Source organism: Ammospiza nelsoni, chromosome 6 (genome assembly GCF_027579445.1).
Source record: "Ammospiza nelsoni isolate bAmmNel1 chromosome 6, bAmmNel1.pri, whole genome shotgun sequence".
Classification (NCBI taxonomy): domain Eukaryota; kingdom Metazoa; phylum Chordata; class Aves; order Passeriformes; family Passerellidae; genus Ammospiza; species Ammospiza nelsoni.
The window spans coordinates 29,452,543-29,475,368 of NC_080638.1; the positions used below are offsets into that span (position 1 = coordinate 29,452,543).

At 42.5% G+C, this 22,826-nt stretch overlaps 1 protein-coding gene across 4 annotated transcripts in view; it reads left to right on the forward strand.

The window, feature by feature from the left end:
- The window catches only part of DPF3 (double PHD fingers 3), a 155,988-nt gene that overhangs the window by 50,671 nt on the left and 82,491 nt on the right, over positions 1–22,826 (forward strand). For all 4 annotated transcript variants that reach the window (XR_009418657.1, XR_009418658.1, XM_059474850.1 and 1 more), the window contains exons 2-3: positions 16,281–16,441; positions 21,424–21,531. Coding sequence is in view for 2 of the 4 variants with exons in the window: in XM_059474850.1 (XP_059330833.1) it covers positions 16,281–16,441; positions 21,424–21,531 (269 nt within the window). In the remaining 2 variants the exon portion in view is untranslated. The remainder of the gene's footprint in view (positions 1–16,280; positions 16,442–21,423; positions 21,532–22,826) is intronic.

Here is a 22,826-nt window from a genome sequence, read left to right on the forward strand (position 1 = left end):
TGGGATGTGGATCACTTCCTGACATGATCTAAGCACATTTACCTCCCAAATCCCTTGAAATTTTGCATGCCCTAGAGCACTGGTGATGACAGTTTTGTTTTTCTTGTGCAGCTTATAGGACTTGAGGAATCTAGTAATTTTTTTTTTTTTACTATAGATCTTAAGTGTTTTTAGAATACTGGGAATTTGTACCCTGTTTTTGTGGACCTTTGTGTGGTAAATGCCTTGTATATTATTTTGTAGGGTTGGCAGAGACGGGGCTCCACTTTTCAGTTTGTAATTTCCAGTCCTTTGTTGTTCAAAGACACACAGTCCCTGCTGTGTGCTGTTCCATTTACTGCTCCCTTTTCAGTCTTTTCTTGCCATCTTTCCTTACTTATTCAAATGTGTCAATCCCAATGGTATTGCTGTTTTGTTCAGTGGGAGCCATGATTAAAAGTTTCCCCACTGGACTGATTTGATTTGATACCTGTCTTTTCAACCTCACAGTCTTTGAACAAATCCCCCAGTACATAGGCAAATACCAACACCAACGCTGTGGCCTCATTCTTCTTCCATCTTGTGCAGCTTTTTACCTTAGTAAAATGAGTGTAAATCTAGGAGAAATCAAAATGGAGTTTTCAGTCTATGCAAACTTAAATGGCCACCAAATGTACAATGGCATGGGGAAATTATGTTTCTGAAGTTCAGGCCTTAAACCAAGACTGAAGGTGTAATTTATCATAATTTACCTGTTGTTACAATATTAAATGCTTTACAAAAGCAAGTTGCATTTTTTTGTTTCCACCCTTTAAAATTTTTTTGTAATGTTCCTCTATTCAAATGTACTGACAGTTGCAATCACGTGTAACAATATTGCTGCAGTAGCCATTTGGTCCTTCAGGACATTATATAAACATGTTCTTCAAGTGACTATAGAATATGCAATCCTGAAGGAAGCAGATAATTGCAGAGACAAGCTATATTTTTACTGCCATTTTTAGAGCACTAACAACTCTCTAAAAAGTAGATATTGCTGGAACTTAGTCCTCTTCTTTCTGTAGAACCAGGTGTTCTGGGATTCTTCTCCAATATTTTATCAAGATTATCTACTTTAAGTAGGCAGAATTAACAGAAAACCGACATCAAAGAAATATAAGCACAAGCATGCAGCATAAAGATTCTGTAAAGTGTCAGATTTGGGATATTAAAAACAATCTCAAAACCATGTCATCCTCTAGTAAATTATAGCCATACCAGTTATCACCTCAAAATCCTCTAGGAATTTTTGCCACAGATGCTTTCCAGATGCTGCGGCAGTTTCCAGCTGTTTCTCCACTTTTGCATGCACCAGACAAAACTGAGAAACCTCCTGAGCTGATGGGCAAATTTATGAAGGGTAAAATGGAGTAGGAGGTACTTAGTAGGAACAGGCATAATTTCATCTAAGATGCCACTGGCTGAAGACACAGATGCCAACCATTTATCAGCTGGCTTCATACTGAAGGTTTGTTTTAGGTTAGTGTGCTCTGCACTTGGACTTGCCCTATTTCCTTCAGTCGTCTGGCTTGCTAGACCAAAGGAGGAGAGAAAGGTGAGAGCCATGAACTTATCATTCGTATTGTTTTCTTATAATTGAACTTCTCTCTGGCAAGAAGTTGCATGAAAATCAAGTTATGAGATTCCCCCAGCTCTGCATTACTCCCACAACAAGAATGACCTGGAAGAGTTGTATCTTAACACATAAAATGTCAAATGAACACCAGGCATTCATTGCATTGAAAACCCGTGTGTGTGTTCCTAAAGCTCCTCTTAAGTAAAGTATCAAAGTCGTTCATGGCAGCCTTATACCCAGGAATCCACGTGGCAGTGATTAATTTATAAATATATGCAATCTGTGTATTGGCAATGCTGTAGATGAGTGATAGTCAAACCTGAAAAGTTTGCTTCTTGAATGGGCTTAGAGGGAGCAGCATGATCAGCAGGATGTGGTACCTGCTGCTGTGCTGTGGTTGATGCTGTGCCATCATTGTTGTGTGTTGGTGTAAGCAGTGAGCAGATGTTTTAGTGCACTGCCAGTGTCACACCGGGACTGGCTCGTACAGCTCTGCAATTCTGCTTTCTTCCTGACTGCTGCAGAAAAGACTTACTTTCCATCTCTCCATCTTTGTCCTTCTCTCTTTGACTACATCACAGTAAAGAACAATCACTAGTTCTTTGAAATATTGGCCAAGCCTGCTTGTTTGTTGAGCAGAGAGGCTCTGATTAAGCTACTGATTCCTTCAGAGCTCAGATGTGATGCTCTAAGGAACTCAAGCTGAGCTATGTAATACATTTGATTGTTTTCCCTTTTCTGCAAAAAGTGTCCTGTGTTTCATTGAGTCATGTGGTACTGTCTCCTAGTTTTTATCCTGAGAAAAATTTAGTGTGTAACTGATGAGTGTATGTTACACAAAATCTCCAAAGAGGATCTCAAGGGCTTTTCTTTCATAACCCTCACTAAAGATGATTAGATTTTTTTGCGTTCCATGCATGTGGCTTGTGTTTCTCTTTGGGGAGAGAAAGGAGACCATCATCCTGTTGTTCAAGTGATATGGCCAACAGTGCTCCTATCAAATAACAGTTCCCAAGCTAACCACAATGGAGAGCACCCCACAGAGGGCAGGGGATATTTACCTGCCTGCTTTTGCTCAGTAGCAACTACACCAAGAGGATTCCTCTATGTGTGATAGTCTTTGGAAGAAGACTTCCATGCCCTCCTTACATGTGACCTTTTTGCAGATCCTTTCTTTTAATTCCCTTCTCAACTCCTGCCTGTGGAGACACTCTTCCCTTCCCCCTTCCACTGCCTTGGAGCTGTTTTGCTTCTCCTGATGAATGTCAAGTGCTTTGGGCCTGCAGCCTTAATGGGTGGGGGCTAAGACTTAGATCTACCCCTGAGACACAGTGGAGCCAGCAAAGATGGGTTATTTTAAATTGCGTGGTGACAAGCCTTTATTTTTCCCCCTCCCTTTTTGTTCCCAGAGGATAGCTGGGGAAGTTTGCTGTGCCAAATAGTTGGAATGTGTTTTTTTCTCCTCTTCCTCCCCTTTCAAAACAAAAAGAGAAAACTTTATGCTGTGAATTCTGTTAATTGGGAAACATAAATCCAAACTGTAGTGCAGCATTGCTGGGCCTAGGCACCTATTGAAGTTTAATGAGGGAACAGCAGCTTTCTCTCGCCCTTCCCTCTTATGCTCTCCCTACATCAAACTCTTTCTTGTGGTGCCATCCTGTTCCTATGGGAGTATGGGAATGCCTGGAAGAGTGTGTGCATTTGTCCACAGTTCTCATGGGTCTGAATGCAATATGTGACTCCTTAAAAATAATGTAGCCAGAGTGAGGCATGGACATTATTCCAGGCTGAAGTTAATTGGATAGCCAGTGTAGGAAAAAGAATGAAAGATTCCTCTGGGTTCCTGCCCTAAGTGGCTGCAAGCCCATTGAGAGAAATCCCCTCTGCAACAGAGATTTAATGGTTTATGTGCCCTGACCATATGTTTTGGACTGATGACAGGGTTCCATGATGAATGTTACACAACTTTTTACTTCTATCAGGCCTGATATTTTCTCTGAACTTGATAATGGAGTATTTCCTTATCACTACTGACTGGCTGAAGGGATATCTCATTAAATCCAAAATACAAAATAAGAATCATTCTTCTTGTTCTAGCTGTGGTAATGGGAATAAATGGGTTCCCATCAGCTTGTACTGGATGTAATGGGGTTCCATACACAAAAAGCCAACCTGAGAGGGCCTTGATCAGAGCATGAATGGGAGTATAATTAAACTGAGTATAATAATATATACTTGAGCAAAGATAGACAAGTTCATCTGAAATGGCTCTGGAGTGAATGCCAAAAGCAAAACTTCCCTTTGGTACTGATGTTTAAAGAAGAAAAACAATTCACATAGCAGTGGAAAGGTAGCTTGAAAGGGTAACTGGAAGAGAGCTTAATTAAAGGGCCCTGAGAGTCCCAAAATTTATTAAAGCCAATGCTGATTGGCTCGGAGATCTGCTGCAGCAAAAAAATAAAACTTACCCTTGGGTAAAAATGCTTCTTATGGTGGTGCAAGACAACTGTTCATCTTGAGTTTTGGATAATATAATGTTACCACACAAGGTATTTTAACCTGCTTGTAATATTGTACTGCTTTTGCCTGCTAGCTCACCTGTGTTTATGTAACATTAAGCATTGAAACTCTTATTTTTATCAACTTTGCCAAGCAATTTTATCAGCTGCTGCTGGTGCAGTGCTGGAAGTCTGGGAAGGGCTGCTTCCTTTAGCTTTGAGAGATGGGATGTAAGGTTAGAGGGGGTGGATGGTGATTGCATGAGCAATGCAGGTCAGGTTACTGTTGGATTCCTCTTGCAAGATAAGTGAGAGCCCTCTGAAAGGTAATTATTGGAAAGCATAAATTCCTGAGATAACCTGTCCAAGAAGAAATACTGACAGGAGCAGAGGCCATGTGTTAAAGGCTAGCCGTTACTCCAGGGCAATGGGCAAACCTCTCTCTCTCTCTTTTTCTGTAACCTCTCTGCTCTGACAGTTGACTCCTGCAGTTCTTTTCCTTCAGTTACTTGTCAATCTTTTTCTTGTCCTGTTTGTAGACCACTGTGATGCTTGTCTCCATTCTTTGCTAATTGGGGTGCAGACAAGTGGAGGCTGTATGCAGTTTAGTTCCATGTCCAAACTCTCTCTTAGTCATTGCTTTTGCTTGTCATTGTTATTGTCACTGCAGCGTTCAGGTAGCTTTTACAGGATATCTGAAAAAATAAAAAGAGAAAAAGAAAGGTTACTTTTGTATTTCTTTAACAGATTTTTGTATAGAAGAGCTTTAACTAGCTTTCAGCATGATCTGGTGTCAGCTTTGTCTCTGAACCAATAAAATTACTGGATGGCTGTTGGGGAAGGAAGTCTTGTAGAGTGAGAAAACAAATTTCAGAGGAAAAGATGGAGCAAAACTGGGAAATAAGAAACGTGACTTCTCCTTCTCTATGGCTTTGTTATGCAAACTCTGTGTCTCATCTGTAATGTAGAGATAATGATATCTACCCAGCTCCTATTTCCACTGGTTGATTGATTAATGACTGTCTCATGATCCCTAGATTACACTTTTGTGACCTGCAGCTTTAACTACTGCAGTGTATTACATACAGAAAGAAAATGGAACCAATGTGTTAGCTTTGGCTAGTTCCAGCTGGGAAAACATGATAAACTGACCTGAACAGCCTTGCCCATGTGTATCTGCTTCTAAGACCTCATTCTAAAAGTGCACTGGAGCATGTGCTCTCTGTTCAGCTGCCATCTCTGTTCAGCAAGACATTCAAGTGTCTGCCTAACTTTGACTTGAAGGGGACTTGCACTCTGAATAATGTGCTGTGCTGAACTGGGACCTGATGGTCAGGCAGGGTTTCATCACAAGTGTTTGAAGACCTCAGTCAATACACAGGGCCAAAAGTGACTCTGAAGTCTGCCCTAGCACGATGGGGATATGCATTAAACAACTGGAGTCTTTCAGACTTGCCAAAAGAGTAAGTTATTTGAGCAGATGAAAGGATCGTTGTTTTGCAGTGATAATTGCAGCAAAACAGTATTGCAGGCTTTGCTAACTGTTAAGTGAATTACAAAGCTTTTCTATTTAATTTAACTGTTCTAAAGAAATACCCACCTCAATCTGATACTTGAGTTAAGGTGGTGTTGAGAACAGGAAGCAAGGCAGAAGAAAAAGAGGTGCAAGGAAAGTCCATGTGTATGGGAAAGACCATCAGATATTTGAGTTTCTGAAAGCTGGTTGTGGCAAGCATTTTTTCTTGACTTTATTAGAGAGTTCCTCTTGGGTGCTGCATAAATATCTACAGAAACCAGGGCACAGGTGTTTGAAACATCACTCCTCAGAATTATATATTAGTATTTGCAATGGTGGTTTGCTCTGCTCCCATGGGATATGCTCCAGGTGCAGAAGATCCTGTGCCTAGACCTTTGAGTTAGTTCCAGTGTGCTCTCAATACAGAGCATTCTTTATGCTGGGGGAGCTGTGAGATGATGTATTGGATGCATGTTTCACCTCTTACAATTTTTATTGTTACTTTTTGAGGAGTAATAATGAAACTTTAGCAGAGGAATGACCATAATCTGCCCTACTTCCATTTGTGCGTAGAGCTGGGGGAAGGAGGTGAGAAAAGGAAATCTAATTCACAGTCATCTTGGGAATTCCCCTATGTAGCATGAGTCAAGTATATCCCTGCTGTACGTCTGCCAAGGCCAGCAGATTTATACAAGTACCAGAATGATCGTTCCTGTGTATTTAGGAGAAATAATAATTCAAAGAAACACAACTTTAGTTATCTAGGCATGAGATGATTTTATAGAGAACAGAAAACGTAATTTCCTCTTTTGATAATTATTGACTAGGTACGTAGTAGATATTAGTGTTTTCTTACATGTGTATTCAGTTTGTCACACATAGATCATGACCAAGGACCTGAACGTGCTACCCATTCAAGTTTAGTAACTTCAAAGTATTGACTCTAGATGATTTTTTCCCAAGGCTGACCACAGAGGCGAAGTAAACTCTAATAATTATGTGATTTTAAGTTAGATCTATATAAATCTCTGCTTTGCTGCTTGTGTGATCATTTTCACCTGTGCAAAAAGGATTGTTTTCTGGAGTGGCATTTCCTTTGCAGCAGGAGATACAAGGCTCCTACAAAAGAGACAAGCCAGCAGAAAAATGTGAGTTTACTAACTCTTTCTAGTCAAAGGACAGAAAGTACCTAAAATATTAATGTAATAACAGTTCAGTGTAGTGGGGAAGCTTGCATGCCATTTAGGAACATTTGTACTACTCTTCTACTTGCATGTTTATTTTAGTCTCTTTTAAATTCTGCCACCTGGATTGAATGGCACTGTATATTTGTCTACTAAATAACTGCACAAGGTGCAGGGGAAATCCCAGCCTGAGAATTTCCAAGAGGCCTGACAGAGGTCAATCAGACCAGGACCATGCTGTAGAGCTTGGACAACTGTGACTCTGACGTGGCTTAATGCATGGGGCAATACCCCCCAGTCTTTTCTGGCATCTCACTGCCTGTTGAGCTGTGGTGGAGATATGTAGCTTCATGAAAGATGAGATACTTAGAGACACATGAAAAAGAATGCTCTTGTCAGTTTAACTGATGTCATTTGGGCCAATGATGCAACTTCCATTTGCTGTGTCTCTCAAAAGGGCTGTACTGCTGCTGAGTGACCTAGCTCCCACCACTGATGGTGTGGCCAGACCTTTTCCCACTGCAAGCAAACAGGTGTGCCACTTGAAGACTAACCCAAGCTGGTTGTACTGCAGGAGATACCTCTGGAGGCAGAGGGGTTTTGTGAGCTTGCCCTCAGCTCTTCCAGGCAATGTCAGCCGGGTTTGCTCGAACAGATCGAATGGCCTTGCTTGAACTGAGTCAGGGAGCGCTCACACAAACATTGCCACTGGCAGGAGGTGTGGGAGCAGTAAGCTCTGGGAGACAAGCAGTGAAAAGCAGCAGGGTAGGAGGGAATGGGTGATATTTTTAGCTGGCACAGCTAGAGCTAGGAGAGGATTTCTGTTCATGATCTGAGCATCTTTTTAGTACAGACAGTGCCTGAAGTAATGCACACGATTTATTATTGAGGTAAGTTTAGGGTGTTACCGGTGTTCTGCAGGGCAACTATTAAAGCTACAAAGGAAGTCACGGCAGAGTAATTTGTAGAAGTCTGGTTTGCTGTTTTCCTGGTGCCAGCTTAGGTGATAGATTATGGTTTTTACCAGGAATGCAAAAGATAGGATCACTGTGGGAAATCAGAACCATGGGAGCTGAGTGGGTAGACTTTGTCTTTGACTACATCTCGCCTGTAAGACCATCGTTGTACTAAGCCAAACAGAATTCTGGTGACCCCAGGCCCCAGCAGCTCAAGTTGCTTTTCTAAAAATATATATAAAGAAATCCCTTAGATGTTGTCATGTCGAATCTAACGCTGTTGCTGAAGTTTTTGCTAGTTCATTCCTTTAGTAATTGGAGAGAATTTTTGACCTTTTAGGAGAGGTTAGGACCAAGCTGAATTCTGAGTGCTGTCTTCAGACACAAAAGAGGTCTAGGTTATTACCTTTCACACCTGTTGTTCATTTAATTGTATGATGCTGCATCTCTTTAAAACAGAAACTCTGGCCTGAGAAAGAATAGATGCTCTGAGATATCCCCAAGGAGTCTGCCTCTGAGATTAACCTAATTGGTCACTGTGCTGAGTCTAATAGAGATTGCATGCAATGTCTGTCTCTGGAAACAACTTAGGTAGCCTGATGTATGACATGGAAATTGTTGCTGATGCCTCTTCATGGAAATGAAAGTAAAGAAAGAGAAGATGTGGACAAATTACCACATGCAATGTAGTATAATTGTTCACAGTCCAGTGTATTTGAATGGGGCTGGTAACTTAACCTTCTGAAATACCTAATTTCATAAGTACACATCAGCTTGCACCATACACAGATACCTCTTGTAACCAGCCAACAACTCTGCATGTTAACAGGTGAGTGAGATGGGCAGAATGATCCCGCTTTTTTGGCTTCAAGAACTGGGAATGCGGCTGCAGGCCCTGAGCAGGGCCATGCACAGCTGCAGGAAAAGGAGCACCTCTTGTTCTAATCCTTATTCCTGCACAAAGAGGGCTGCAGCTCTTTACCCTGAAAGCCAGATTTTTGTCAGCAAGATACCGTCATGTACCACACTCTTCTTGGCAGTATTAACTTGTGCTGCTGTTTCTTTTCTTTAAATGGAAATGCCAGCAGAGCTCTCATGCTTTTACAATACATGTGAGGATGGGGCTAATCAGATCAATTTTCCTCAAATTGTAATTTAAGCCTACCTTTTGTCATTTTTCTTCAAAGACAGACTTTTTGCATGAGATGATACCTGTAGTTTCACAGTGGATTAAATTACAGCCTAAGCCTGTTTCAAGAGCAGTGAATGTAGCTCACTCTATGAGGCTGCGCTCTCTGTTACCAATCAGCATCACACCGTGATTCAAGCAGTGAGTACCCTGTTGATTCTGGCCACAAGTGGCCAGCAGGGATTTCCAACCCATCAGGGGAGGTCTTCCAGTAAGTACCTGCAAAAGGGGGATTTCTTTGCTCTTCTACATAGACTGCTAATGCTGAGTGCTTGGAGGAGGGTGCTAAAAAACCTCACATTGCTTTTACACTGATTTGGATTCAACCTAGACTTGTAGCTCAGGGCATCTTCTTGATTGCTGTAATGTCTGCTCTGTGCCAGTGCTGACTCAGGATCTTGTCATCAGCTCTCTGATGGCTCCTAATCCCTTGAACCACATACAGTCTCTGCACCTGCCACAGAGCAGTGAACAAGTGCTAGAAGCTTGTCTATTTTGGCCGGTCTGCATGAGTTCTTCCAATGAAAGGCGTTAACTCTCCTGGAAAGTCTTTTGTTTACTCTTGGATCATTGCTGCTCCAGCAACACTGTCTGCTTTGCATACTGTTTAGTGGTCTGATTTGTGTAGTCTACCTACTACCAAAAGAATCTTGCTAACTATTGTTTCTCTGACATGGCTTCCCAGACTGGGGAGAGTTATACAGTCTTCATGTTGTCTATCAGGTGAAATTATGTATAGAAATGAAATAGCTGTCTCAGTGACTCTGGCTCTTGGAGAGTGCAGATATGTGTTTAGAAAGCTGCCAAGTTTATGTTAAAAAACCGAGAGCCCAGAAATTTTGAGTCATTCTGTAGCACATCTGGAAATCCTGTTTTGCCTTTGCTCACGTTCACACCCCTTACATCATTAGAAAATGTTGTGCAGGGACAGATGCAATGGACCACTATGAGAAAACTGAATCTGCACATTCCTGCACTTTCTGGCTTGCCATCAGATTTTGTGGTAGGATTTTGAGCAGTCTGTTATGCTTCACCTAACACCAGGAAAGCTATTCTCTATTTCTCTTGAATCTTTACATTCTACCTTGATGCAGTTGCAAAGGGTGCATGCTTCTAGCAATTAAGCACTGCCTATAAACTAGAAATTCCAGAGAGTGCAGCCAAAGGAGGGGCCTAGCCAGCCCTTTGTTGTTTAATGCTCAATAGTGTCTAACACTCTTGAATATGTCATATTTTCTTTTGCTTGGATCTTTTGATGAATGTTATGTTAGCATCTTGCAACATAATGTGGGGATGAGCAAAACAGAATGCTTTATCTCTTCTGGGAAGATGCTCTGGAGCTGAAGGTCTGCTGTCTGAAGATGCTGCAGGAGCCTGGTGATGCTGGACTCTGCTAAGCACAGGTTTCCAGCTGCATCTGAGTATAGAAAGGAGAAGCAGATGTTCAAGCAGCTTGAATTTAGTCCACTGTGCTCTTAATGAAAATCAGTGGTGCTTCATAGTCTGTCAGGAAAAGACACAATGTTGGGCAGGGGACTGTGGGCTTCTTTGACTTGCTTTGTGGCAGGGGAGGTACCACAGTTTTGCAACTAGCTCTGTCTTTGTTGCTTATCTAGCCTGAGGTAGAGAGTCAGAGTAGGCCAGTCCAGATGGGAGAAACACACATGAGCATGACCAGGCTTCAGCTTGAGAAGAGAATTATGCTGACTGGAGAGGGAGAGAAAGGCCCTTTTGGTGATTGTGTCTGTAAGATTGTCCACATTAACAATGTTAGTGCATAGTTTGTAATGCTTCCCACTTCCAATCAGCCTCATTCTGATCTCCTCTGACTTCACCTCTGCCAGCTATGCTGCCCTTGCTTTCAACACTGTGAGGTTTGGGAGAGTGCTGTCGGCATGAGGGGGAAAAAGATACATAAACTGCATGTCATCAATGTCATGGCTGGCATTGCTGCATGGATACTTCATCATATTCCCTGAAGGTTTTGCACAGATATTAAATAGAAGTGGCTGAAGAATTGAGCCCTGTGGCATTCTTTGTGTCACAGGTCATAGAGAGAAGGAGCAGCTGCCTGTCAGGGGCCTCGTGGGACCTGCTGGAAAGGAATAGTATAGCCAGCTCAGTGCAGCTCTCTCAACACTTGCCAAGACACGTAGTTGTCCAAGATGGTGTCCAGTGTTGCAGGCAACTGATAACTCAGGTGGTGCCTGCATGATTTCTTAGTCTCTGTTCAACTGTGAGAAGGCCTAAGACCTCACTGGTGTTTTATTTCCAGACTCATTCATGAGTGTCTCCAAAAGGAGAATAAAAAGTATCTTCTGAAGCTGCATTGCACCACTTCTCTCATACCACTTCTCAGATCTCGCCCAGTTTGAAACTGGATGGCAGTGCTGCTGAAAAACAAGTTGTGATTTAAAAGGCCTTTTATGGTTGTCCTCGCTGTACCTCACAGTATCAAATGATCTAAAATGTAAGACTAGAGACTAAATGTATAGTAAACAAAAAGTCCATGGTCTTAAGGAAAGCAAGGCCCACATTTTTGATCGTGGCTGAGGACCACTGCAAACTGTAGAAGAAAAAGTCTGTTGCTTTATGTTGCATGACTAGTCATTTCTTCCTCTGCTATCAGGTTTTTACTTGCCTAGTCATGCAGTGAGCATAGTTTTAGAGGGAAATGACTAGAATGAGGCCTGGCTTCAAGAATTGGAGACAATCTGGATTCATACTCAGAGGTGTCTGGTAGAAATTTAGGAACTGCACTTGAGGAGGACTGTTCTTTGTTATGCAAGTTTTCCCAGGGTGATGTGGACCTGTAATCATTGTTGAGCATGGCTAGTTATAGGTGTTCAGCGAGTGCTCACCTTCTCTGGGTACTAACCTGAATTGTGTTAGGCACTGCAGGAGGGGCGCTCTGGATTCTGCCTATTTTGTAGCTGTTTTAAAAGGTGTAAGTACACTCAAAAATATGTGACTTTGCAGGATGGGCTGCAAAGTAGTGGTGGGGAGCTGCTCTGCTGCTTTCAGGGCCCATCAGGACTCCTGTCAGCACAGAAACATCTTGAACATCTGGAGTGAAGTCAGGCTCCTGGTCCTTGTTGCAAATTTATGGGCTTATAAGACAGTCAAGTTCTTGGGTTTCTTTTTTTTTTTTTTTCCTCTTATTGAAGGCATGCCTAGACGGCAGAGTCATGGCACTAGGTACTGTACAGAGAAGTGGTAAGTTGGAGTCTGCTCAGAAACCTTATGGTCTAGTTAGTGCTAGCAGGCAAAGACTGAGGGAAGGGAAGAATTGTTCTTCCCTGGCTTTGTTATTAGCTGACCTGATTCCATGATAGAAAACCTCAGTTTCTTAACACTTAAAAGAAAAGTGACCTCAAGGATGTCACAAACTCTGATCTTCTGTGCTGGTGCTTGCTGTCATGGCAGCGACCACCTGCAAGGCTGCACAGAATTGTACCAGGCTCTCATGGCAGTCCCAGCACCCACAGGACCGCTGATGCTTTCAGAGTGCTCACCTCCCCGTTCACACTGAGCTTCCACTGCTCCCAGCCTGCTCTTTAGTTTCAGTCCCACTTTTTTCACCAATAAAGAGCCCCTAACCTCACTAACATTCACCCCTCCTATGCAGCTTTTCAGGAGTATGCAATAGCATAGGTTGTTCTTTTCCAAGTGCAGGAGCTTTTATCAGTTAGCCAGAACTGGGTTTTTTTAGTGTTCATGGTATGTAAGTGCAAAGCCTGTGTGTGTGCCAACAGTGTCACTGGCATGCCTGTCCCAAACATCTGGGGTTTCACCTGGGGCTCTCTACTGAAGGGCTGTGTGTTTTTCACAGCATGCTGACAACTGTATTCTGTATTTCCAGTTGTGCTGCCTTCAGTATGATTTGCCTTCCTTGTCCAGCAGTTGTTCATGTCTGCTCCTTGCTTTTTCCCAGCATCTTTAAAATCTGCACATATGCTGATGATTTTGTGTCATTAATATCAATCTAGACAAGTCTGTGTGACCTTTAACTCCCCTGTCCAAAGGGAAGAATTGACCCTTGCAGTCAGTCACTGCACAGCACTGACTCATACATACTTTTCATAAAAATAATGAGGAAATTCCCCATAGTTTTTACAGATACTTTTTCAGGAGTTGAAGTGGAAGTCTTCCATAGCAACACAGTTTGGGAAAACTATGAAGCATGTAACAGATAATTAATCTTTTTTTCTGACATATTATACATTTTATAATATTAATTTTTTTTTTCTTCTTCTTGCATCTCACTTGCTCAAACTCAACAGATCTGTTTGAGTTTCATTGGAGCTCTTGTGCTTTCCAGTCTTATTCCCACCCTTGTCTGTTCTCCAGCTCTATTGCAAACCTCCTGGGAAGGGGCTGGGATTTGTCCCACCTCCCTGACTCTGCAATGAGGAACACAATGGGACCGTTCTTCCCCTTTTTTGCCCTGATTTTAGTACACTTTTTGTTTTTTCCTGCATAAGATAAAACATGCTGTGTTTAGATATGTAGCACACAAAAAAGGAAAAAATATCTCGAAGTTTGAAGTTCTTTAAAAAAAAAACCTAACTAATGGTAAAACAAAACAAATAGGCACCCAAAAGTAATTTCAGGGGAGCTGTTTCCCACTGACATATGACTGTCATGAGGAAATACCATTTCTTTACTTTCCTATATTTGATTATTTGTCACTTAAAAAAATAATTCCATTTATAATTAAGGCCAGGGTAATTCCTCAAGGTCTCAGTATTTGAATAGCTTTCCAGTGAATACTTAGAGAACTGCACTTTTTGATCATGCTTGCAGTAGTGGAGCCAAGGCAAGCTTTCTTAAAATATGGAGATGACTGAATACTTCTAAATTGTTATTTTTATTTAAGGCAAAACCCCCGCATATTTAAAAATCTTTAAAGAAAATGTAATGAAACAGCTAGGCTGCAAGATTTTGTCATGAGTGAATTTGACCCATTAGCTTGGTTGCTTCTCTGCCATTAGGATCTCAAATGCCCTTTTATCCTGCTTAGAAAAATCTGAAATTTACTTGATAGTATGATTTAAAGCCAAATATTTTACATTTGAAGACTTATGGTTATTTTCAGTCTTAGAGCAAGATGGAAACTGAAGCAATCTCCAGTCAGATCCTATATATCCCATACCCTAATTCTGAGATGTATTGTTTTTGTCAATATGGATGCTTTGTGGTGTACATATGCTAATGACTGAAGTGATTTTTGGCATAAGGAAGACTTATGCAGTGGTGGCAGTTTTTTGTCACATAGCTATGCCTATTTATTTCCAGTAAACTCCTTAGAGTTAGAGAGCATCTCTGGTTTAATATAAAAGGAATCTGACATAGCTCTGAGGAAGCTCAAGTGTTTGTGGAAAGAGCTGTTAATCTTTGATCAACTGGGGTCTCCTTGTTACTGACTTTGATTACACAAGTGTACAACTTTAATTACAGCTTTTAATAAGATTTCATTTCTTCCTAGTCACATTCTTTGTATAGTAGAGCAGCTTATCTTTTCTTTCTCCCCTGCTCCCGTTCCCTTCCCCCCTGCCTTTTTATGGAAAAGGGCATTTGAGGTCATTGCAAGGGATTCAGTGTCCGGAGGGATCCTGCTGTACAAGCTCTGCCCCTGCTGTACCCTCCACTCACTTGCACAGCCCAGAGAGCTCTCTCCTTCAGCTGCCCTCCACATATCCCTGTGCTGGCAGCTGCCCAGGAGCTGGTGGTCAGCAGGGGGAGGACAGGTTTGTGAGGCACAATGTTCACACAGATGATCACTGCTGCACAAAACCTCTAAAAACCCCTTAGGAAGTCTCTGTAGGAAAAGGATGTTCTGACCTCCCCATCATTTGATAACCTGAGACTTGGGTAAATTGAGTTCTGATCATCAGAATTGAGAAGGGAGAACTTGAGGTGCCTCCCTTGGTATTTGCTGTATTTTTGTTCTTCCCTAAGCCTCTGCTTATGGCCCCTGTCAGTGATAGGATATTGGTCCAGTATGGCCAAGATGAGAAGTGCCTGACTTCAATGTAAATCATAAGATACAACTGAGGAGTCACTTAAAAGATGTGAGTCACAAAAAGATACAGATGGCAAAACAGAGCAATTTGCACTGATTTGACGTTCAGAGGTGTGCAAAATTTTAAAAAGCCAGTTGTGCCTACGGAAGAGGATAGTGGGGAAAAAACTAATAGAACAGCAAAGGGAGCTCCTTTTATCTCTGTGCATGCATCCCTTTGGCTCACTTGCTGTATGTGCTATACTCTTTTTGCACACTAATGAATATCAGAGTCAGAGCAAGTTATGCCATCTATCACTCTGCTCCTGTTTTCTAATGAACTTACCCCTAACAGGTAGCTTTCCTAGCTATTCGTGTCACGAGTGAATTTCACCTTGACAATAGATCAAGAATGAGGTTCAGCAGTGTGGCCCACCTACTTTGCAATGCTCCAGCATGACAGCTGCTTTGTGTCCTCAGGGTAGCTTTACTTTGATGCTTTTCCCTGTTTAGAAAAATTTGGAGGGAGGATTTTGGTAATCTCCAGCAGGCAGAGTTTTTAAACCTATCTCAAGGGAGGATGAAGATTCTACAGAATTTTTGAATAAACAGTTATTTATGAAGTAAGTGACATTGTCTTTAGAACTGTTATTCCCACTGGGCTCCAGAGAAAAGCAGCATTTGCCATGCTGGATCTGACTGGTTGCTGCTGTAGCCTGCTGCTCCTGGCACCTCAGGCTTCACTGTGGAAAACTCTGGAAGGCTTATGACAAAACATCTAGTCTGCAGATATGGCTCTAGTTATTCAGGGGTGTGTTTTCATGCCTCAGAAGCACACAATAAGAGAACCAATGTTCTTTGCTCTTATGGGCTCTTTGGCACCAGAAATGCTGGAGCGAAGTTCTTCTAAACTTGGCTGGCTTTCTGGTTGCCTAAAACTTACTGCAGCAGTTGCTGTAACGTGGGTTTGAAATGACTGGTTTGCTGAATTGGCTGGACAAACTACAGGGAAAGAGAAACAATCAAATGAGTTCACTGTGGTGTACATGGGCCTGACCCCAGGTCATGGGGCAGTGTGATTGCATCATTTGCTCATTCAGTAGCCACGCTGCTACTGAAAAGATCTGTGTCTGGTTCTTGACAGCCTGATCTTTTGATGAATTTGACATCACTTTCTGCACGATCGGCTTCATCAATGTCTCATGTCACCAACATTTGCATCTGTCCAGGCAAAGTTCTTTTGTTTGTCCATTTTCAAAGCAACCTCACGTCCCCTTTTCCTACTCTTGTTGGAGGGGGCAGCGCAATCGTTCTCACTGTGCCCTGTCTCTCTTGGCAGCCTCGGGGACCAGTTCTACAAAGAAGCAATTGAGCACTGTCGCAGCTACAACTCTCGGCTCTGTGCTGAGCGCAGCGTCCGCCTGCCCTTCCTGGATTCGCAGACTGGGGTGGCTCAGAACAACTGCTACATCTGGATGGAGAAGAGGCACAGGGGGCCAGGTTGGTAGTGCTGTGTCTCTGTATGCACGTGCATGGACGGAGGGCTGGCCACTGAGCCCTCTTGGGGTTTAATTAATAGGAGCTCAAACCTGCTACAGGCCACACAGAAGAGAAACTGCCTAAACCTCTGTGCCTGCAGGGGATTTCCTTTGGTAACTGCAGAGAGCTCATGCTAATTACTCTCTCTCTATGCAAAGAGGTGCCTGACATGGTAGTTTCTAAGGCTGCATCATTGTAGCTCTTTTCATGCTATCAATCCCAGTCTGTAGCAGAAGACTCAATACTCTGCTCTAAGAAGGACTGGAATTACCTCCAAGATGGAGGTGGGAGTTTTTCAGATGAATGCTGAAAATAAGGAACTATATTAGGAGGGATATAAAACTGAAGTAAAATATAGGAGAGTCCATTAATTGAATGAATGTTGTTCTAATGGTTAGAAATATACCTATAAATCCTGGTTCTGCTTTGGATAGGTTAACTTGGATATCAGTTCTGGAGCTGTGGTTCCCTTGGGTACAGAAAGAAGTTGGTACATTTCCTTAAGGAGCTTTGGCTAATGCCTATTCCACAGCTCAGGGAAGCTCAAGGGAAAAGAGCACTGTTATTTTTGTAGACTTTGGTCAGTTGTTCCTTTGTTAGACTAAATCCATCTGAAATCCCTTTTTGAAAGGCAAAGGACAGTCACCAGCCACCAAAGACTGAGATGTTGCTCAGACAGAAGTCCTTCTGAGCCCCAAGGGGAATTTGGCTATGTTGTAGCTCAGTATCTGACCAATAATTAGCTCAGGGAAAGGATTTTTAACAGCACCAAACTGTATTTCAAACTTCTTTTTTCCCCCCTTATTTAGTGCAGCCCAGAGAATCCAGGCAGGAAGAGACCTGGGGTACATGGGCACTGGAAGTATGACATGCACACATGTGCATAAATATGTGCCAGTTCTCTAAACAATATTTACACCCTCCCACCTTCACCCTCCACCCCCTCAAATTCTAGATCTGAAATTATGGGAAAGTAAAGCCTGCTCTAATCTCCTCCACTGTCTGGTTTACAGGAGATGAAGTGAGAGGAACACATAGGATATCCCTTTATGGTCCTGGGGCTAAGAAAACAATTGCAGCTTCTCAAAAGTGCCTAGCTGAGTCTTAGCTGAAACTTTCCTTCTCCCCTTTCTAGGATACCCTAGAGGAAGGAGCTTTGTGTTCCTCCTATTACTAAAATATGAAAAGTAGATTTCAGTTGTCTTGCAGTACTACCAGAAAACTGTTTATATAATGAAATGCAGCCACTTCTGGTGCAGGAGACAACAGGTCTTTTTACAGTGTTAATAATATCCAAAGAATATCTCAACTACAAAAACTGCTGGGGTAATTCAGGATGGCTGAACATGGTTCACAAGATGGGAGTTTTCTAAACTTCTGGGCTGACCCTTCTTTGGTAGGATTGCTTCATAACCACAGTCAAGTGTTTTGTTTCAGCTGAAAATTCTCTAATTATAATTGGTTATGCTTTGCATAAACTTCCCTTCCCCTTCCCATCCTTCTGAACACAGTCAGAAGATATATATATATACACACACACACACACACACACACACAGGTATACATCCGCTGTGTTCATGAGTAATGTCTTGTCAACAGCATCTTCCACAAAGACAGACACAGAACATCCTGTGTGGGTCTCATTGGCATTTGTACACGTGCAGAAGGAATCATCATAACTGTGTTACAGCATCACACCAGAAACTAAGATGTCTAAATTCTTTGCCTTTCTCAGCCACAAGCTTTGTGGACTACTTTGAGCAAATTCATTCCGAAAATCTTTCCTTTCTCACTTCTGATAGTGAACTGTTTGGCAGCTGCCCCTGCAGAAGGGGATAGATGACCTTTCTCCTGCAGGTCTGCACCAGAGAATAATGGTGGAACATTCTTCACAGAGAGTATCAAGTGGAAGAAGCCTCCCGCATCTGCATGGGCCACCAAATCTGATGACTGTGTTTTGAATTAGAATAATCAGTGTGAAATGAACCAGCCCTCCTCCCCCATATTTGCTTTTCTCGTTCTTGATTTTTATTAGCCCATTTAGTGCTCCCCTGAGTGTCATTCTGTAATCTATTTCTTGTAGTATTATGGTGAGTCAAGGGATCCTTCTACATGCCTGGTTTTGGCCTGTACACAATGTGCTTGTGCCCATAATAAAGGACTCTGAAAATTCTCTGCCTGCCCTCCCAGTATCTGTCTTATGTGCTGTGCTCACTACCATTTACTATCCCTAACCTGAAAAGCTAGATAAAGACAAATGGCAAAGCTCCAAGACCTCTTTTCACTTACACAGACTTGAAAAACAGAGAAGGCTCGGGAACTCAGCATATTAACCTGAGTTCTTGCTGTTCTCTTTGTTAAAGGAGTCAGAAATCTGCATCTCATGATAAACAGTTCAGGGTTAATTTCACACAATACTGCACATAACTCCCTCCTTTTCCCCTCCTCCCCTGGCCTTTCACACAAGCTTTGAGTTATGACTCTCCTACACTAATGAGATAAACAACATAACTCACTGCAGGTTCTGCTATTTCCTCTGTAAGCAAATGGTTGGAACCTTCTCTGGTTGCCCTATAAGGTACCAGAGAGAGAGACAACCCACAGAGGGCTGAAGATGGTGATATGCATTATTTCCATCTTCACTGCAGGGTTGCCTGTGAAGGAGCTACATTCAGAGCATTCAGAACTGACCCTTTCCTTGTTGTCTCTCCTTTGTGTACCATCTCCAATTCATGTGAGCCAGCACAGAGACAGATGAGGAACAGGGCAGAGAAATGAAGGTAGCATTGGTGGGTTGAATGAAGTGAAAGTCTGGTATGTGTTTTAAGTTCAGTGGATGGCAGTATATTAATGAACAGGCATGCTTCGAGTAGCAACAGAGAGCTTACCTGAAGGGTTGCAGAGGTGGATGTTGGATCATCTCTTTCTAATTGATCTGCCTGCCTCTCTCTAAGGAAGAGGCTCTCTCAGTTCTCCTTTCAAGTTTCTAGTTGGGCTTTCAGCATGTGTAGTTGGCTTTTGCTGTCCTGGCTGAATCCAGAACGGCTCTTTTTTATAGGATTGCTCAAACTAGTAGATATTCCCCCCAGACTAGTAGATCTTTGCTCCTCTGTGTCTGGGACAAAAGCTGTGGTAATTATTCCTTCAAATGGCTCCTCTGTGGAGGCCAGTGCAATGGAGGGCTGATTTTCTGTCCTATTGCTTTGATCTGGTAATTGCCATTTCAGTGTTGTCTTCAAGTTCTTGCACAGAACCTGCTGAGAAAGGGTGGGGCTTCTTGCCTCCACCACTTTAATTACTCACATCAGAGCCAGGCACAATCCACCTTGTCATTATAGCAATGCAGTGGTTCATGTTTGCAAAGTGGCATGAAGAAGGGTGCCCAAACACTGTATAAGTGCTAGTTATTCCCATTTTTATTTCCAAACCAGTCCTGGGCAACCTGTTCTGAAATGTGTTCTTCTTGGGCTGTGCACAATGCCCAGCTTTGTGGGCATCAGTGTAAGAAGGGCATCAAAAGTCCAAGTCAAATAGCATTCTGTGCCCTGAAACAGCCAGAATCTCTGCAGGTACTCGTCATTTGGCCATACTCAGGCAGTATGCCATAGATGCTCCAAGGCCTTGGAAGTCAGTGGAAAGTGCTGGGGTCTGAACTGACATTCCCAACAGCTGAAATATTTAAAACCAGGAAATTAGGTCTCACCTGCAGAATTCAATGAGCACATTCCTTCAAGGTGAATTGTGTTATTGTCTCTTCCTCCCAACCCCCAAGTAAGAGGATAGTTGAGGTTTTTTTTATTCTCATTTGGTCTGGTGAGTTGCTTTTGTTCCCAAGCTGGTATTCTCTCCTGGCTGCTTCAGAAGAGAGGAGAGAACTCTTGGGCCATCCTCCTGCCCTTGAGCTGTTCTGCTTTACTGGCACCCCCTTGATGCTGTCCAGCTGTTCACTGTCAGTACAATTTCAGATATAGCAACACCACTCCTATTCTCTCTCTTATGTGGTCTTGCCTGATTTTTGAGGACAATGAGTCTGGAATTGAAGTCACAGCAACAGCAGAAGGGCAGAGGAGCCAAACCAGAACTGGTGGACAGAGAGGGCAGGAAAAGCAGAGGAGAGAATGAAATTCCTCCAACTTTTCTTGCTGGGTATTTCTGTGTATCATGACTATCTGGGGCAGTTGAGGATACTTAGAAGCACTTGTCAGTGTGCTTCTGTGCCCCTAGCAGTGATGCATTCAGAAAGCCCTGCTGTGTCCTGAATGCAGGAGAGAAAAGTACAGCTTGAATATTGGCTGAAGGGTGTCTGTCAGGAGAGCCAGGGCAGCTCAAAAGCCAGTGATGCCAAATGTAATTTAAGGGAATATGCAGTGATATAAACATTATTGGTGTATCTCCTCCCTCATTCAGAATATTGGCATGAGGAAGTAAGAGTCAAAATGAAGAATTAGTATTCAAACAGAAGTCCAGAATGTAAACAAAAATACAGAGTCAGACCTCTTGGGTGTTAGTTTGCTCCCGTTTGGAAGACACAAATTTCCTGACCTGCTCTGTGCATCAGGGCCTCAAGATTTGCATGTCAGAACTTCATCTCTTCTCTCTCAAGGGGCTTTCTCTGCCTGTGGAGGAGGCATCGCCCTTGTGACCCAGGAGAGTCTGAAATTCTATTTACCCTGAAGAAATCACAAATTATTTATGTGCAGCTCTGGTTTCAGTGAGCTGAGTGAAGTGTCTAAGTGAGACCTAGATTCTCTGTAGGCCTGATCCCAAGAGGTGCTGAAGAGCCTCAGGAGCACTGGATGCCTTGAGTGTGTAGCTCTGCCTCATGATTTGCAGGTTGAACCCTCCAACAAGGAGATGCTGGAAGGGCAAGAACAAAGATGCTAGAGATGGTCCTTGTGGTTTACAAACTGAAATGTGATTAATTTTATGCCTTTAATCTTCAGGCCTGGCCCCAGGTCAGCTGTACACATACCCAGCACGTTGCTGGCGCAAAAAGAGGCGTTTGCATCCCCCTGAGGATTCCAGGCTGAAGCTGCTGGAAATTAAACCTGGTAAGTATTTGTTTGCCTGCCTCTCCTGAGCTGCAGAGCAGCTGGCATACATGCAAACCTGGCATTTAGACCTTGCACTTTATCTTTGCTGCTTTCCAACCATTTCTCATTGCATCTGTTGCATCTTACTTGATTTGCTGTAACCATAACCACCAAACCCTCTGCATACAACTCATCCCTTACAAAAATGTGAACAAGTTGTATTGAATGCTAGGGGAACTGAATTTATCTTCTGTAGGGTTGAATCCTGGCTTCTATTAGAAAATTAATGAGGATGTAAAGAATCAATGTATTACTAACTTTTCCTCAGTGACTTACTAGTGCAAAGTCTCACTGGTATCTGCTGCCTAATCTTTGTGAAAGAGACCACTGTGTGTGTGAAACAGTAAGTATAAGATAAGATTTTTCTTGGTGGGGCTGGTGATGAGGCTGTGACCAGATTATGAACAACAAATAATAAAAAATACACATTTGTGTATTTCTGTCTGACTTTATGTGTACCTTTGTCTATTATTCTTTCATTCTTCTTGTCCTTGCTACTCTTCCACAATTAAACTATGTGAAGTGATGAGTCTGGATGCTGAATGAGTGACTGTAAAGCAGATGTGGAGGAGCTGCAGCTGTGTCAGGTAGAGCATAGTGTTGTGCATTCTTCCTTGCAGTTTGTAATAAAGGCTTGGTGTCTCTGGGGTCAGCTATTATGAGAAAGAGGGAACCCATATACTCACAGCTGTATGTGGTTTTTAAGAGGTGAGACACTGTCAGTATAAAAAGTACAGGAGAAAACCCCCAAATGTAAATTAGAATATTAAAAAAAACCTGTTTGACAGAAGAAGGTACCTGGGAACTGAGCTACGCTCAGCAATACTGATGACTTTGCTTCTATGCAGTTGTTGGTGAAGAGAGAGGAAAGGGCAACAGAGGCAAGTTCAAAACCCTTTAAAATCAGAGGCAAAATTCCTGTTGATTCTGGTAGAAACAGAATCAAGGTTTTTCAAAATTCCCTACCTTCAGTATAGGAGACATCAGTGGACAGTTGGAAAAGAGGAAGAAATTCCTATAACCAATCAGTTGGGGTTCAAACCAAGGGCAAAATCTCAGCCAGAAAATAGAACTAGATCTCACTGCTTAGAAAGAGCTGATGAAATCAGTCACGTACATTGCTGAAAATGAGACTGGACTCTAGGAAGAGGATGATGTTGGCTTGTAAAATTGCCTACCTTAGACTTTGTGATGATGCCAGTACTGCTGTGCCTTGGTAATTTTGCAAGGTAAAGCAGGGTAGAGTTTGACTC